Below are 19,183 nucleotides of genomic sequence, written 5' to 3' on the forward strand. Positions count from 1 at the left end.
ATTTAAAAATCAAAACAAAGCAAGCAGACAAACAAACAAGATCAAGACAAACAAAAACCTCTTCACTCCTCTTTGTTTCCCACCTCTCCAACACCTCTTGATTCATCCAGGTAACATCAAGAGTCTCTGTTATACAGTACAGCCTTCTGTGCTGTCAGCTGTACCTGCCAATGGTGATTGCAGTGACTCGGGGCTCTGGGTCAAGGCTTCATTTCTGGTACATCATCACTGGATCCTCACCAGAACTCCTCTGGGATATCCAGTGGCTGCCCTGAGTCATGGAGACCCTGTGGGTATTATTCCACAAGACCAGTCCCTTCACAAGCTCCAGCAGGTCCTGGATAGGGGTAGATGTTAGAGTGGGCCAACCCAAGGCTCTGCTGTGAGCGGATGGTAACTGAGCTAGTCAGTCCAGGCCACAGGGGCCATCCACCTCCAGGTAAGAGGGTGGATTCAACTCCCCTACCTCCATGCCCTCAGGGTTAGTTCATTCTCACCTGTGGTGAAGGCGGAGCATCTGTCCCATCAGGGTTGGGGCCAGCTTTCCCTGGTCTAGCAGAGGGTGGGGCTAGCTCAGCATGGCTCTCTGATTTCATCTTGCGAGGTTATTAGTCTATACTTTGCCACTTGGTTTGTGGCTTACCTATACCTTAAATCTTCCTTGTCATGGCAGCGGCTGGCAGCATCTCTCTGTCCCAGCCTTCACTTCCCAGAATTCTCCTCCTCCTTGTCCCGCCTACCATATCCTTCCTGCCTGGCTACTGGCCAATCAGCACTTTATTTATTTTAACCAGTCAGAACAACACATTTGACATACAGAACGTCCCACAGCACTTCCCTTTTTTTTTTTTTTCATAAAGCAAGGTTTTAACTTTAATATAGTAAAATTTTAGATAACAAAACTGTTATCAAGCAAGAATTGCAGTTACAATATTAAAAAGGATATCCTATCTATCTTATATTTGTGAGTATAAGGTTTTATATCTAACTTATCTTTTATCATAATTGAGGAAATTATAACTATCTAGTCTTCAACCACATCAAAGACCTCAGAAGGATATAATATTACCTGAGAAATGGAAGAAGGATGCAAGCAACTTTCAGGAGTCTTGCAGGGTAGACAGAGACAGCTGGCAGCCTGGATAGTCTAATGTTCCTTTGTAAAGTTGGGGCATTTGTCTTTTTTAGCCCACAGGGCTAGAGTCTTTCGGTTATTTTTTAGTGTCCTGTAGAATGTCTGGCAGTTTCCTCTGCGAAGCAGAAACCTGAAGGACCATTTTGTCAAGCAAAGTTTAGTGGTCACCTTTCTATGGGTCCTCCATGTCCAGTTGATCAAGCAGTCCATGCAAGAACAGTTTCTTGCCCAAATGTCTATTTTTTGCCAAGGTGAAGATAAACTCCATATGAAGTGTCTTCAATGCCCATCCTCCTCTCTGAAGTAAATAGGTGCTGCCAGGAGCAGACATGTCTCACTGTTCAGAAAGTCTAAATTTTAAAATGATTTTAAATGTCATATTCTATAGACCTTCTGAAGTGTTTGAAGATTACCTGTCTATCTGAAATATGTCTATGTATACCTAGAAAATTTAGCATGACTATAAGTTTGACTATCATAGAAGACTAATTGATCTGTATTTCTTACTTATCTATTACAGTCTAAATGAGTTGCATAAACCTAATACCTCAAACGAGAGTAGAAATAAATATAGCAGGCCACAGACTCAGACTTGGCCCTTGGGAGTCGCCTGGGTCTGGATGACACCATGGCCCCAGGTAGCAGCACAGGCCACCTAGATCTGTATGGCCCCCAGACTCCATAGGCTGTGGTTGAGATCCCAGGCCTCTGTATGGGCCCTAGTGGCAATCTTAGTCACAGACTTCAACACAGACCCCAGCTCCAGCTTGACCAGAGACCCAAACATCATCCTAGGCAGCAGCTTGTGCTATCGACATCCCGACTCCAGGTGGAAACACTGGCCTCTCAGATCAGCATGGCTCTGGCAGTAGCATGGCCCCCAGACACCAACAAGGCCGCAGGTTGCAGCCCAGACTCCAGGCTCCATGTGGCCTCTGGTGGCAACATGGACCACAGACTTCAACACAGACCTCAGCTGCAGTAGGGCCACAGACCCAGACATGGCTCCCAGCTGTAGCCCTGGCCTGGTCATTACCATAGCACTGGGTAGTAGTATGTGGTACTCAGGTCTGTGTGGGCTCAGCTGCAGCATGGTCTTTGGGTACCAACATGGTTCCAGGTAACTGATCAGACCTCAGGCAACCAACCACACACACAGCCTTCGGTTGCATCAGGAGCCACAAACGTTGGCCCAGACCCTGGCTGCTGTAGGGCCACAGACCCAGACATGGCCCTTGGCAGCAGCCTGGCCCAGACAGCACCATGGCCCCATGTGGCAATCAGGCCTCCAACATCAGCCTACTCTTCACCAGCTTCATTTCTTCCTTTCTATCTCTTTCCACAGCACATGGACCACTCTGCTTCTCTTTTTCTGCCATTTCTCCACCACATATTTGCTCATCATCATGGGACTCGCCTGCCTGGCACCTGACTAGCCCCTACTTGAGCAGAACTGCAAAAGGGGGCTGTGGATGTCTTCCTGCCAGCCAGGGCCTTGAGTGCTCCTTAGAAGTTAATTTTAATTTTCTTTAATGTGATACTTCAGATTTGCTTATTTTTGTGGTATTGGGGATTGAATATAAGGCATCATTGGATTCCATGTAAGTGAGAGCTCTGCCCCTGAGTCCTGTACCCAGCCCTTGAGATATTTTCAGTTGTTCTTTTTTAGACCAAAAATATCCCCTCTGCGTGAGGGGCATGGTAAAGAGACTGCTGAAATGGCTTCTTCCATTCGGGAGAAGGTTTTTATTGTGAATAAGAGAAATTACCCAGGGGCATCTGGAAAGAGTCCAGGGCAATGAGAGGAAGAAGTAGACTGGTCATAGCCAGGGCTATCCTCAAGAGAAGTGAGAGCAAGGGGTGGAAAGACATGCCTGTTATAAGGAGGACAAGAAGCTGGGAGAAGGAGGGAGGACCAGGAGGCTAATGTGGACTTAGAAATGTGTAACAGCTATTTGTGATACTGAGGATGCCTGGAGGCCAGCATGGGCTTTCATATGTTGATAGCTGCCACAGACATATGTCAGTAGAGAGCAATGTCTCTTCTATAGTGGAGCTTGAGCTCATTTCTGGATATGTGGACTGTTGGAGATACAGCTGTCCTTCCCTTTTGAGCTGGTGCTGTTGTAAATGTTTGTATCTCAGCTTCTTAGGAGGTGGAGGCTGGTATTGTACTTTTCAGTCTGGCTAGAGGAACCTAGTAGGACCTTGTCTCAGAAAGAAACATAAACCAAACATCATAATGGGGCTGGTGAGATAGTTCAGCAGTTAAGGTGCCCGATGTCAAGCCTGACATCCCAGTTTGAGCCTTGGAACCCACATGGTGGAAGGAGAGAATCAGCCTCCTGCACATTGTACCCTGGCCTCCGTGTGTGTGTGTGTGTGTGTGTGTGTGTGTGTGTGTGTGTGTGTGTGTGTGTGTGTGTGTGTGTGTGTCTATCATGTGCAGGTAAACCCACCCACACAAACTTGAAAAACAAACAAAGCAGAAGAAAAGGAAGCTTTGATTGTGGTCACATGTCCATAGGTTGAAAATTAGTTTATTTCATTGATATGAAAAAGTTATAAATGAGCATACCTCATTTTGATGTATTAGCTTCCTGAAAAATTTGTGTGTAAACATTTATAAATTAAAACACTAAAAGGCCATATGCTGGACAGTGGTGACTCATGCCTTTAATTCCAGTTCTCAAGGCAGAGGCAGGCAGATCTCTGAGTTTGAGGCCCGCCTGGTCTACAAAGCAAGTTTCAGGGCAGCCAAGGTTACACAAAGAAACCCTGTCTCAAAAACAAAAACAAAAGCCATTTATTTATTTATTTTTAAAGCACTTCAAGAAATTTCAGTGCCTACTTAGAATTGTAAAGCACAGTGTTTTGAAGTACGGGGAGAAAGAACCTTAGTTTCCTTGTGGTAACCTGGGACTGTGGTTGTGTTATCTTTAAATTCTGAGTATACATCAGTGTGCATTGCTTCTAGAGTCACAAGTTGTCTTTCTTATTTATTAGAGTGGAAAAATTCTTGCAAATGAACAGATTCTTCCTGAATTTATCTTACCCATGAATTTACTGTTTTCTGACCTAGAGCATTCATGGATGATTCTGAAGAGTCCATATAGTAGGTAATTTGGAAGAAGTTTAGGAGTATTTAAAAGTCATTGATTTTTCATGGAAAGTAGTCTGAAAGAGGTACAGTATTGTATACATACTAATTGCAGTTGTGAGGATAAGTAGATGGCTTGGATGTGTATTCCTTACCACAGAAATTTATCTCATAGTGATAATACAGTGATGTCTCTGATTGACTGTACAATTAGAGGTCATCTCTGTTGCGTTCTCTCCTGTAATCTTTTCCTGTCACATCATTTTAGCTATGGACTACTACAGCCACAAAAGACAGTGGGAAAGGATAATATAATTTTTTTTAAGCTGAGGATCAAAGTGAGGGCCTTGCGCTTGCTAGGCAAGCGCTGTACCTCTGAGCTAAATCCCCAACCCGGATAATATAATATTTTATATCATGTTTTATAAATGGATGAAGGCTCATAGAGATTTTGAGACGTTACAAGAGTCATATAACCAGCTCTGGTTGTTTTTAGTCTATCATACTGTCTTTATTTTTCTTTCTGATTAATATATTCTATCATTTATATTAAACTTACACTGTATACTATTTATCATAGCATTAGATTCGTGGTTGTTGATTATTATTACCCTTTGCTTTCTGTTTTTTATAGTAGTCTGAAAGCTTATTTTTTTACTTTATACTAAAGTCATAGGCACTTTTAGGGTTGATATCATAAAAAATCTCAAACTATCCCCAACCTCTTATGCAAAAAATTATATAACAGAGGTAATAAAGAGTTCATAGCCACTACTTTTGTGGCAGAAATCATTATCTCAGCAAAGGAGATCTTTCTTGGCTACTTACCAAGCTAAATTGCCCCCAAAGTGATTTCATTAGAAAGACCCTAGTTTAAGAATGAAGAACATGGGCTGGAGAATTGGCTCAGTGATTAAGAGCTCTGACTGCTCTTCCGTAGGACCCAGGTTCAATTCCCAGCACCCATGTGGCAGCTCACAACTGTCTATAACTAGTTCCAGAGTGCCTGACACCCATGGCAAAACACCAGTGCACATAAAAACAAAAATAAAAACAAACAAAAAGAATGAAGAACTTTTTTTTTTTTTTTCCTGTAAGATGACTCAGAGGTAAAAGCATTTGCTGTACACACCACAGTTTAACTTCTGGATCCCATGGTAGGAGTGGAAGGGGAGAACCAACTCCCAAAAGTGCACAGGCACATATTTATTAAGTTACTAACATATTTTTCTAAGATTACCTTGTGCCTTTGTGGTTAAGCCTCTCTCTTACCTACTGGTTGTAGTCTGTCGTCAAGCCTGCAAACTTGGTAGGATTATCAAGAAGAAGAATATTTTATAAACAAACAAAACCATTCGATATTGGTAGAATTTTTTTTCCTTTGAGACAGGGTTTCACTGTGTAGCCCTGGCTGTCCTAAAACTTACTCTGTAGTCCAGACTGGCCTCGAACTCATAAAGATCCACTTGCCTCTGCCCCCTAAGTTCTGGGACTAATGGAAGGAAGGTATGCTCTCACAATACCCAGGCTGTCCTGGAACTCTTGAACTTTGTAAGTGGTGAGGTAACTGGTGTCTACCACCTTTCCCAGCTTGCTCTGATGTTGTTCTTTTAATGAGGCAGGATTTACTAAACAGCCTATGTTGGCCCAGAACTCATAGATCTCCTAAGAGTAGAAGGATGTGCCTCTAGACCCAGCAGCAGCAGCAATATATTCTCATCTGTTGTTTAAATTCACATCAAATTCTATTATAGATCAAAGAGAAGAAAATAACACTCAAGGCCCATAGTTGATGGCTTTATGATGACTCCTTGCAATCAAATGCACAGGGAAAAAGAACACTATTAAATTCACACTTTAGTTACACTTTTTCATAGAATTCAAGTATTTCACTTATTTTTCTAAAGTAATTTATTTAGACTATGTAGCTGAATTTAATTGTGCCATTTTAGACAGTGATGTTTTGGACTAATTTGCATTTTAAAAAATTAGTATTTTATGTAGCAAATTGGGGATTGTTACTGATTTGAGAGTTGTTAGTATTGCTGGGAGATCAAGGTATAACTTAATTGGGGGAAGCTTATTGTTACTTGTAAAGAAAATTAAAAACTTTTTTTTTTCCCTCCTCTTGTTTTCTTGGGGTGCATTCCAACTGCAGAAGGTAAGAAGTATTATTTTATTTCAAGGGAGTATTAAGCACTTATAATGCAGTTTTTTTATAAGTTTTACTGAATGGGCCTTTGTATGCATGATTTTTACTTTATAAAACAATTTGGTCTAGAAATGAAGTAATAGTGATATTATTATGATTGTTAGTTACTGAATGAGCATTTTTGTTTTTGTTTGTTAATTTTTGCAATTTGTAACCATTACATGGCCATAATTTTAGAAATTGTTGACATTAAGGCCTATCAAAATTGTCATTTGTCTTACAGCACTGAAGTGCCACTCGGCATATTAATGATAATGCTTAGAAGACAGAGAGAGCTATGTGTATTGCCTATTGCTTATGAGATTGAAAATATATTTATTTACTTGACTGATACAAAGAAAATAATTGCTAAATTGTCTACCCAAATGATATTTCCTTTAAACTAGGCAGAACAGATGAAAATTCATAGTCTGAATCCTTTACTGAATTGGGTTTTTGTCGGTGTTTGCTTGTCTCTTTAGATAACTGTTGGTTGTAGCAATTCCCCTGTTTATAGTATAGTGGGTTTTTGTTGTTGTTTTTAAATTTCAGTTATATGACTTTCATGTGAGGCTTGAGAACAGGGAACTATATCTGTATTTTCATGTCATAGAATGCTATGTTTGCTTATAGCTTCAGATTAATCCCTCTTAACATCTGTTAGTAGTCTGTTAAGTTCATTTCTAATTTATCTTTCAAGTAATGGGTTATGAATGAAGCCCAATTAAGATTTAAATTTTTAAGTTATTTGTGTGTATGATGTATGAATGTAGGTAAATGTGTGGTGCTCCTGTGGCAAGATATTTGATTTTAGTCTGTTGGACACTTGTAGGTAGCAGTGATGGTCTTGTCTCTGAAGACAGAGTGACAGTCTGAGCTGTGTCTTGTCTTCTGGTCTGTTTTTTTATTGTTTTGTTTTGTTTTGTTTTGAGCAGGGATCTGTCTCTGAAATGCTGGGCTTAGAGATGTGTGCCACTATGCCCAACTTTCTGTGGTCTTACCACCTAACAACTCATTCCTATTTTATTTAGTATTTGTTTTTGAGACTTGAAGTGAAAATAATCGATAAGGTTTACCATAACTCTTAAGTTACTTCTCTGAGAAAGAATTTCTGATAGAAAATATCATGAATTGGTTAAATAATTAGGTCAGATTTTCGATATTCACATCCACATGTGGCATTCTAGCTCTCACAAAAGCAGAAAGCAAAGCCTATCTGGAAACAGTTCACCAGCCAAGAGCACTTGCTGCTCTTGCAGAGGACCCAGTTCAGTTTCTAAAAAAGTAGTTTTTATAATAAAAGCCTAAAGCAATTATAACAGCACTAATTATTAAGATACAAAATTGCATTGCTAAATGAGCAATAATTACCCAATAAGGACAGTGATATAAAATTTTATCTGATTTCTGTGTTTTTCTTGTCTGGAGTTCAGTTCTTGTATAATTATACCCATAGTTTATTTTCTTCACAGAGATTCTGGGCTTCAATTTCTGTGTTCAAGTTGGCATTCCTTTTACCTGGAATCATAAGATCTTGTGTAACGTTTCATACTTAGTTTGGATACAAACACTGTTTGGGATTTGGTCCAGCTGTTAAGAACTTTAAGCATCCCAGCTGGGCAGTGGTGGTGCAAGCCTTTTCGGTCCCAGCATTTGGAAGGCAGAGGCATGCGGATCTGTGAGATCCAGCACAGCCAGGGCTACACAGAGAAACACTGTCTCTAGGAAAAACAAAAAAACTTTAGGCATCCTAATCATCTATAATAAGATAGTAAATAGATAGGTAGTTAGTACCCTTATTACAGAAACGAAGAAGCATTCTGTTTCTTTCAAAGCTGCTTTTAATTTTTATGACCTGTTTATCATAAGATTTAAAAGTTAGGTGTTATGATGAGATAGTATTTGAAGCGACCTTGCCTAAGATGGCCATTACATATTTCACATGTATTATGTTTACTATATGTCTCTTAGACATCTTTGTCTCATAGACTATGAAACAGGAAAGAATTGCAGAGCTAGGTATGATAGAACGTAAACTCATTTTTGCCTCACTTGTGTGTGAAAGGTAGGTGATTGGGCAAGGTTCTTACTTTGCCTCCTTGGTAATAGGGATTGAACCCAGGTACAGTTTCAGCTGGGCTTTGTGGCACATGCCTTTAATCCTAGCACCCTTTGTGTTGTGGCATTTTGATATGCCACATTATCACAATTCAAAAAAAGAATGAACACCGTGCCCATTAGAGACATACAGGATACTTTGTGACTTACTTATTTTTATTAGTGTTTATTAGTGTGTTGTGGTGGTGGGAAGTGGACATCAAGTATATTCTGCTACTGTCCCCCACCCTCCTCCTTCCCCCAGAAGAGTCATTAACTCTTCTGTTTGGCTAGACTGGCTGGCCAGTGATCTCCAGTGATCTGCCTTTTTTAAAAAATTTTAATGATTTATTTATTTTTATTTTATGTGCATTGCCTGTATGTATGTTTATGTGAAAGTGTTGGATCCCTTGGAGGTGGAGTTACAGGCAGTTGTGAGATGACATGTGGGTGCTGGCAATTGAACCCAAGTGCTCTGGAAGAACAGCTCCTAACTGCTGAGCTCTCTCTCCAGCCCAAGATCTGTCTTTCTTCTTTTCTCCTTTCTTCATTTTGGTTTTATGAGACAGTTTCTCTGTGCAGCCCTGGCTGTCCTGGAACTCACTCTGTAGACCAGGCTGGCCTCGAACTCACAGAGGTCCGCCTGCCTCTGCCTTTCTTGATGTCAGTCCTCCTCCACTGCTGTCCATGTTGCTTGTGGTCTCTGGGGTAGATTTGGTGTAGGGTGTTTAGTATGGTCAGCAGAAAACTGAGAGGAAGATGAGTTGAGAATGTGCAGTTAAGTTGTTTTGCCCCTTGAAAAACAAACACAAATTACTTAAGGGAGCTGTAGTCAGACTCCAGACCATTCCTTGACTTCTTTCCATATGAACTTTCCACGTGCTTTCTTGTTTCTTATGTTTTCCTAGATACAGGTACATGTTTCTTTTAAGAGTTGCAGCGCCAAATGCTAGGCTATAGATCCTATACCTGTAATTCTAATGCTTGAGAGATTGAACTAGAACGATTGCCCTGAGTTTGATGCCAGCATGGGCTACAACTAGAGTTCCAGGCCACTTCAGACTTGTGCTACAGAATGAGGATTCTGTCCTAAAACAAAAACAGAAAACCCCTACCAGTGATAAACAAAAGGATTAGTGTGCTTTTGTTAATACCATAGCCCTTGACCTTAGACTAACACTTGATTTTTTGTACTATTTTCTATCATTTTGTATCCTATATTTTAATACTCTTCTTAATTTGAAGCTTTTGTTTGTTTGTTTGTTTGCTTTGTTTTTCAAAACAGGGTTTTTCTGTGTAGCATTGGCTGTCCTGGAACTCCCCCTGTATTCCAGGCTGGCCTCGAACTCAAAGAATCTACCTCTACCTCTTGAGTGCTGGGGTTAAAGGTGTGTGCCATCCAGCTTGAAGCTTTTATTTTAATAGCTACCTTGTAGATGTAACCGGCTTGTTAAATAAGTAACACAGAATCAGTTACAGAGTTAAAAACCAGAAGGTCAGAGCAAGAGCAGAAAACCTTACCCTTCACTTCTTCTGCTGTTCTTCCTCTCCGCCAGAGAGCTACCTCTGTGTGTCCTGTCTTTTTTATAGATTTTCTGTTCTGCCTTCTCATTGGTTGTAAACCCAGCCACAAGACCTCCTCGTCACTGCCTGTTTGTACAGACCTCCAGGTCTTCTATGGTTGGTATTGAGATTAAAGGTGTGTGTCTGCCATGCTGGCTGTGTCCTGAACACACAGAGATCTACCTAGCTCTTCCTCCCAAGTGTTGGGATTAAAGGCATGCACCACTACCGCCCAGTTTCTGCTCTGGCTTGCTCTGACCTCAAGGCAACTTTATTAACATACGAATAAAATCACATTTCAATACAACTAAAATATCACTATACTACCTCTTAGCTTTATTCTATAAATAAACTCCGCAAGCTTAAACATCTGAGAACATACAATTTTATTCCTTTTTGGTAGTCAGTCTATAAAAGACTTAAAAGATTTTATGTGTATGAACTTGTTTTTGAGGCAGAATTTCACAATGTCCCTCTGGTTGACCTGATAATCATTATGCAGAGCAGGTTTGCCTCTTTTTTGTTTGTTTTTGGTTTTTGAGACAGGGTTGCTCTGTGTAGCCCTGGCTGTCTTGGAACTGTAGACCAGGCTGGCCTCAAACTCACAATCTGCCTCCCGAGCGCTGGGATTAAAGGTGTGTCCTGCCATGCCTAGCATGTATCAGTATTTGGCTTGTGTGTGCATTTGCACCACATGTATGCTTGGTGTTTGCAGAGTTTAGAAGGGGACATTGGATCTTCTTGAACTTGAGTTGTAGATGGTTGTGAGCCTCTATATGGTGCTGGGAATTGAACTTGGATACACTGCAGGTGCAACAAATGTTCTAAACTGCCGAGCCGGCTTTCTAGCCTCTGCAATTTGATATTTTATAACATACCCCCTTGTTGTTTTTGTTTTCCAATCTTTTCCATGACAGTAGTAAAATGACAGGAAGGAGCAGGGAAAATAATTTTATGGTTGGAGTCACCACAACATGAGGAACTATATTAAAGGGTCGAAGCATTAGGAAGGTTGAGAACCACTGCTTTATAGAGGCTTGTGTGAATCACCATGCTCAGGTATACTTTTTAATGCATGTGGTGTAAACGAGTTTCTAAACGGTCTTATTAAATAAAAACACAGAGCCAAAAATAGGGTTGAAAATCTGACAGATCAGAGGGATAGGAACAGCCGCCAGCTTCCAAAGAGAGCCACTTCCTGTCTAAGCAGACCTATATGCCTTTTCTTTTCTGTTCTCTAATTGGCTCTCTCAGCCCAGCTACATCACTTCCTCTACCTGCCCAGCTCTGTCACTTCCTGTCTGTCTGTATAGACCTCCAGACCTCTATGGTTGATGCTGTGATTAAAGGCATGTGTCACCACACTTGGCTCAGTTCTCTAGTGTGATTTTGAACTCACAGAGGTCCAGACAAATTAATGTGTGCTTACATTGCATGACTTTTGTGCTTACTATAGTGACTGGCCTTCCTCTGATCTCCAGGCAAGCTTTATCTTATTGAGGGACAGAGAAAATATCACCACGATGTGGTTTTGCTTAAAAATGCATTGCTTATACTTCTCTTTCATGTTTCTTTTCTTTCTTTTAATTTTTAATTTTTTAGTTTTTTTGTTTCTTGAGACAGGGTTTCTCTGCGTAGTACTGATTGTAGACCAGGCTGGCCTTGAACTCTGCCTCTGTCTCCCAAGTTCTGGGATTAAAGGCATGCAGTCTTTAATCCTGTTTCTTAATGTAGAAGTGCTTAACATTAGACTTACGGTAGAACATTAGACCCATTTTCATTTCTTTTTAAAAATTATTTATTTTTATTTATGTGCATTGGTGTTTTACATGCACTTGTGTCTGTGTGAGCATGTTGGATTTCCCTGGAATTGGACTTACATACAGACAGTTGTTAGAGGCCATGTGAGTGTTGGGAATTGAACCCTGGTTCTCTGGAAAGAGCAGCCAGTGCTCTTATCTCACCAATCCCAGTTCCATTTCCTTAATGTAGTGACAAACCAAGATAAGGATGCCTGTTGCTGAATTTTATTGCCACCCCCCCTTTTTTTTTTTGAGTATAATAAAGTTGGATGTCACTTGGAAATGAATTAAATGGGTTTTTTCCCTTAGGAGCTTGCTTTATAGTAGAGAATGGCATTGAACTTGGGAATCTTTTGCCTCGGTCTACTAAATTCTGGGATTATAGTTGTATGCCTTCATGCCCCACTCACAAAATTTTTTTCATCTACATAATAAATTAAATTATTATGCACTTAAATTTTCAGAAAATGGGAACGTAAGCTAATCCATGCAAAATAAGTCTATTATATGTCTTTAACGTTATCTCCTGTGGAGTTTAAGTACAAGAAACCATGGCAGTTTTGTTTACAAATCAGATTTAGTTTAGTGCAGCAGCATACAAGAGGTTGGAGATTTATTTGAATCTCGTGTGTGTGTGTGTGTGTGTGTGTGTGTGTGTGTGTGTGTGTGTGTGTGTATACAAATGCGTGCATGCATGCTTTCCACTATAATTATATTTGTAAAGTTTTGTGTGTAAATAAAATAGGTTTGCAAAATAAATTTGATATTGTTCTATGTTGATTTTTTTGTTGTTGTTTTTCTTTTATTTAAGTGTTAGATTATGGATTTTTTTCCCCTTTAGATATTCAAAGATGAATTTTCCATTCATGTTTTATGACAATAAAGAAATTAATCCAGAATTACAAAGAATATTCAGAGAGGAACTAATCACTATGCTCTTCACCTTCTTTGCTTTGTAGTGGGACTTCCCCTCTTGCATGCTTAAATGCAATGCTCCACACAAACTCCCGAGGTGAAGAGGGCATCTTCTATAAAGTCCCAGGTAGAATGGGAGTATATACTTTGAAGGTAAGTTGCTGGGGAGCCAAGAAAGAGTAAGTGACAATGTATAATAATTGCATCACACAGTCAGAATTCTGTTCTTGAAGAACTAATTTCCAGGAAGAAATAACATTTCAACCCTAAAATAAGTAAGTAAATAAATTTGGGAGAGGGAGGAGATGTTCTGGGAATGGAACTCAGGGCCTCATGACTACTATGAAGGCACCCTTTGTATATTCTTATTTAACATAGTTTTTTTTTTAGACTTATTTTATGTATATCCGTATCTTGTCTGCATGTATGTCTTTGTATCACATATGTGCAGAACTCATGGGTGCCAGAAGTGAGTGTTTCATTCCCTGGAACTAGAGTTCCAGATGGTTGCTAGTGACTCTGTGGGTACTGAGGCTTGGACCTGAGGTCCTCTGGAAGAGCAGCTGTCAGTGTTAACTGCTGAGCCCTTTCTCTCACCCCTGTTTCTTATTTTAAAGAACTTCAAAATATTTCAATTACAAATTGAGGATTGTTTTGAAACATACTGCGTAGAGCTGTAGATTCTTTTCTTTCTATTTTGTTTTTGTTTTTGTTTTTGTTTTTGAGCTGAGGATTGAACCCAGGGCCTTGTGCTTGCTAGGCGAGCGCTCTACCACTGAGCTAAATCCCCAACCCTGATTTTTTTCTTTACTCATGGATTTCCCCACTAAAACTTAGTCACGGTTTTTATTCCTTTTTTATAATGGAAAAAAGTGAAGTTTGAAAGATGTAATTCCTGACCAGAGTTGGCCATATTGTATCAGAACAATAATAGGATCTTTGATCCTAATCAACACCCACATTTCTTCTTCCAAAACAAGCTGGCGAATATCTCATTTGTACCTTGAAATGGTGGCCTTTTCTCATCAATATCCTTTCACTTATGAGTAGGAAAACCAATGTAAATGAGCTTAGTAAATAGGCTGGAAAATTTGTGAACTCATATAACTAAACTAAACATTCATGGGAAATCCAGGCTGGGTCCAGCTGATCAAAGATGTCATCTGGTCTTGGTCTCCGTTCTTTCTTTTACTTTATTCTCAGTCAGCCTCTCCTCGTCTATGAATCCAGTCCATGTCTCCATTCTACAGACTGTAAGTCTAGAGAGAAGAATCCAGAGGCCCCACCTCACTCAGATTGACTGACCCATATGACCCTGTACATGAATTACGGCTGTTGACAAAAGTAGAATCATTGTCATCCTTGATGTAAGATTGTAGTTAAGCTTGTGACAGCCTGATAATTAAGGAGAGGGCTTGTTTCTCAAAGGAAGTTTATCCGCAAAACAGAATGAATATCTGACAGACTGTTATACCCCCAAGTGACACATCCATAGAGACCTCTGGCCCACTACCTCTTATCTCTGAGCTCGTCACAATGCTCAGTGGTAGTATTGAGTCCACTAACATTAAGAACATCTAACCTGGGGTGCTAAGATGGTTCTGCATGTAAAGGCACTGACAATCTGTATTTGATTCCTTGGGCACATATAGATGAAGGAGAGGACCAGCTCCTACAAGTTGTCCTCTAGGTTTCGTATGTGTGCTATGGCACAGAGGTGCCCACAGTTGCATACTAAATAACATAGAACAAAACACAACAAAAGAACTCCTAGGTTTGGTAGCCATGCATGCCTTTAATCCCAGCACTCTGGAGGCAGAGGTAGGTATCACTCAATTCTAAGCAGGCGAGCCAGTGAGATCCTGTCTCAAAACAAAAGAGGAATAAATCCCACATCTAGCAGCTTAATGGGGTGGCATATGGTTATCAATCATAGTACTCAGGAGGCCAAGGTAAAAGATCATGTTCTGTTCTAGATCACCCTGACCTATGTAGTGAGCTCAAGGCCAATCTGTGCAATATATATAGCACAGCCCTGTTCTGCTGTTTAATCGTAACTTCCTCTGACTGTCTGCGGTGTCTAACTTGTGGGTGCTATGGGACTTTAGCCCTAAATCAAGCTTTCTCTATGTCGTTTTGATATTTTAACTATTCTACCTCTTCCATGATTTTAATTGCGTTCATTAAATGCATACTGTGTTGTAGAGATAGGGAAAGAAACCCTCAAAATGTATTTTCTGTTATTACATACCACTTAGTACAGTCCTTCTGCTATCAGGTGTTTGGGGCTTTCTCTCATATATCAAGCAGTTCTCCAACTGAAATCAGCTAGGTGCCTTTTAATTTAACTCAATTTTTACTGTTTGGCTATCGTGTCAGTCAAAGGGCCCAGTACCAAAGGTTGCCCTTCACTTCAGCTATTAGTTACAAGTTTTTGGGTGACACCTAAGCTCTAGGGCCACTTACAAAAGATGTCAGAGGGGGAAAGATCAGATTTTCATTTATTGTAATGTAGATAAAAGACATTCATAAAGTGAGGTGTGGCCACTGAGTATGGAATCTCTCTTGGCATACCAGTCTCCAAGCACAGACTTTTAGCCATGTGCAAGCTCATCCAAAACCCTGGTCTTTAGAGTTTTCATGGAGGTTTTGTGATGTGCGTGTGATTTCTTGTCATAGGCCATCAACTCAATCTTCATCCTTGAGAAGATGGGCTAAAAGTTCCAGTTTCTAATCACATCATTGTCTCTTTTAGTAGTCAGCCCCCACTCTGAGGAATACCATTCCAAGCCAACAAAGAATCATCTAAACGGACGATCTTCTCATCACTCAGGAGGTGCTAACTCACCTTGGTGCCTTGTTTCCAGAACTAGAGCCAAAGACCAAATAGCAGAACAATAGATTCTCCTAATCTGCTGCTGATCAGGAAAGTACAAAAGTCTCTGTTAGGAGCTAACTGTAGATAGCAGTTAAAAGTACTTGCTGATGTTACAGAGGAACAAGGTTCAGTTTCCAGCCTGATGCTCTCTTCTGCCCTCTACAGGCACTGCAAACACATGGTGTGAGTATACTTGTGTGCAAAACTCTCATACATAAAATATATAAAATCTTTAAAGAAAAAAAACTAAGAGTTCAAATAATGTATGTCTTATATCATATTGTCAAGTCTATGCCAGAAATGAAGAGACTAAGATGGATAGTCTGTATGTAGTTCTTGATTTCTTTAATGCTCACATTTTAGTTATTAAAATTTTCATATTTACAAAATATATTGTGAAACTCTACCATTATAATGACACAAAATGAAGATTAGTTTTGAATAAAGAGGTTTAGAATGTTTGTGTTATTTACTTGTAAGATTTAAGCTGGACTTGAACACATCATGTAAGAAGAGTGAAGGCCTTCAAGGATAAGTATCTCAAATGAAGGGACAGATAAAATTCTGGATGGATTTGAAAGTAGAGGAAATTGGATTAAGTGATAATCATTGTAGTTGGGGTAATTGATAAATATTAGTTAACAATTAAAGTTTTACCTTGACTGAGTTCTATGTTTGGGTGGGGTATTGAGTAAGTAGATGGCAGAGGTCTTCAGAGAGAACCATGTGATCATATCTATGTTTTATGATTTTTATGGAAAGGAGATTCCAGTTTGGTGTACGAACTCAGAGTAGTAAAATAGGTAGACTCCAGAGACATTTGAGGCATAGAACACATTGCATTTGGTATGTGTAAAGCACTGGGTGAGAAAAGATTCTAAGATTTGGGGCATTAGCTGTTGATCCCAAGAGGATCACAAGACTTTTGTAAATAGAAGATAATTATATTTGTATTTCAGATACTTGTTGAACCTACAGGTCAAGATGTCTGGCTGGCAACTAACTCTATAAAAGCTGTCCTGCATTTTGAAAGAAAGAATATAAAAATATGGGGTCTGTATTTTAAGAAAGTGTATAACGTAAGAGATGTATTCCAGAGAAAAAAGTTTAAGAGGAATATAATTGTTCTTGCTCAATCACACTTAATGGCCTTGGGTAGATGTTATTTGGTGCCAGTTAGATGGAAGACAAATTTTTTGTGTGTCTGTCAGTTCATTTTTGAATGTGAGGATAAAAATAATTATATGGGATAACAAAGTATTGATGGAAAGAAAATCCATAGGAGAAATAACGTTCCTTTATTCATTTATTTGTGCAAGTTTTTGTACTATGTGAAAACATAGTAACTAATATTGAGCGCTCATAAAGGCTATATTGTGAACATTTAATATTAATTAGCTCATTTAATTTCTATGTGATCTTTTAAGGTAGGTACTATTACCCCACCTTAGACACTTAAATTAGGTATGAGAGACTGAGACTAAGGTTATGTAATTGGGAGAAGATAAAGCCAGAAAGCCCTACATCCCTCACCTTCCATATGCTACTACTCTGTTTTCACATATTAAATGCTCACAGTTATGCTTTCTAGTTAATATTCTCATTATTCAGAACTGAAACTAAAGAGATTAATGTGGTTCTTTAAAAAACAAACAACAGGCTGAGCGGTGGAGGTGAACACCATTAATTGCCCACCTTTAAAGCACTCGGGAGGCAGAGGTAGTTGGATCTCTGTGAGTTCGAGGCCAGCCTGGTTTACAAAAAAGAGTTCCAGGACATCCAGAGCTGTTATATAGAGAAACCCTATCTCAAGAAACCAAATAACAAAACAAAAAATTCTTTTCTTGCTGCTACTCATTAACCAATATTGAGGACGCAGTTAGGTGAAAATAATGTGATAATCTTGTTCTCCTGACTTTAATTCTAGAATTGAATTCAGAATACAGAGGTCACCACCACCCCCAACACACACACACACACAAATATGTTTAACAAAATTACTATTATCTTTGTAAACCTGAGTATTACATCTTTTTACCTGGATTTATACCTACCAGTTTTGGTGAAATTTAAACATATGTTGTACATACATATGAATGTTGTGTATAATTTTTATCTTCTGGATGTAGATGGAAAATGAACTTATTTGATGCAAAAAGTGGGGAAGTATCAGGATTTCAGCTAATATTGGTGGTCTTACTAATTTATAATAGTAAAAAATCGATCAGTTAAGTTACTGCATTACATACTAGAGATTTAGCCTCGATTTCCTAAATGGTAATAATCCTAACAGGATGCCTACATTTTCGGAAAGATGTGCCAGATGGAGTGAAGGAGCTGTCAGAAGGTTCAGAAGAAAGCAGTGATGGTCAGTCAGACTCTCAGAGCTCTGAGAACAGCAGCAGCAGTGATGGTGGCAGCCGCAAAGAGGGGAGGAAGAGCAGGTGGAGGAGGAAAGGTAATCTCCCACTGCTGCAGGGCAGTGCCTTCTCGCTCTGGCGGACCATCTGCCTCTTCTTTCCCTTTAGCCTAGTGCTCTGCCTAGTTGCCTGCAGGGGCGGAAGCGTCTGTGTTTCACCTGCTGGACGCCGTGCAGCAGCCACCTCCTTCATGGACCTTTTGGACTGTGTGACTGAGGAATTTTCAAAAATAGACTTTTCTAGTCGGATATGGGGGTGCGTGCCTTTAATACCAGCACTTGGGAGGCAGGCAGACAGATCTCTGTGAGTTTGAGGCCAGCCTGGTCTACAGAGTGAATTCCAGGACAGCCAGGGCTACACAGAGAAACCCTGTCTTGAAAACCAAAATGAAACAAACAAATCTGTATCTATATATAAATATCTTTCTATGTAGATATCTATATATGTGCTTTTAGGAGCTGGGAGATTGCTCTGTGGCTAATATGCTGTGTAAGCATAAAGAACCAAAAGAACCGAGTTTGGATCCCTACCACCTACAGATATATAACACCAGTAGAGGGGATGAGGAATTATGCATTTCCTGGGGCTTCGTTGGCCATGCAGCCTAGCCAGCATGTCAAGCTCCAGGTTCAATGAGAGATCCTATCTGAGAGAGGGAGGGAGGGAGGGAGAGCGTGTGTGCGTGCATATAACTGGACTTTCTGGATTATCAAAAGCAAAACGAAAAACCATGAAGTTGAAAGAGGGGTGTGTTGGTGAGGTTATTCTGGGAGCTGTAACACAGGTATATATAATAAGCATAAGGACCACAGTTCAAATCCCAGAATGTAAAAGTTGGGCAGGCATGACGGCTGCCTGTAATCTCCGTAAGCACTTCAGCAAAGACAGGATCCCTGCTTAGCTAGACTAGCTCAAGTTGACAAGCTGAGGGTTTAGTGAGAGATCCTGCCTTGATAGAAAATAGAGAGTATTCAAGGAAGACACGGACACCGGTGTTCAGCCTCTGCACACATCTGAAATGTACGCTACACATACATAAGGGAGAAAAAACATGGAGAGTGACCAAGGTAGACACTTAAGTA

At 39.9% G+C, this 19,183-nt stretch overlaps 1 protein-coding gene across 1 annotated transcript in view; it reads left to right on the top strand.

The window, feature by feature from the left end:
* The window catches only part of Asxl2 (ASXL transcriptional regulator 2), a 92,670-nt gene that overhangs the window by 27,161 nt on the left and 46,326 nt on the right, over nucleotides 1–19,183 (top strand). Inside the window, exons 3-5 of the mRNA XM_036171104.1 lie at nucleotides 2,875–2,877; nucleotides 12,848–12,956; nucleotides 17,992–18,139. Coding sequence (XP_036026997.1) covers nucleotides 2,875–2,877; nucleotides 12,848–12,956; nucleotides 17,992–18,139 — 260 coding nt within the window. The remainder of the gene's footprint in view (nucleotides 1–2,874; nucleotides 2,878–12,847; nucleotides 12,957–17,991; nucleotides 18,140–19,183) is intronic.

The sequence above is a fragment of the Onychomys torridus genome, chromosome 21 (assembly GCF_903995425.1).
Source record: "Onychomys torridus chromosome 21, mOncTor1.1, whole genome shotgun sequence".
In the NCBI taxonomy this organism is placed as follows: Eukaryota; Metazoa; Chordata; class Mammalia; order Rodentia; family Cricetidae; genus Onychomys; species Onychomys torridus.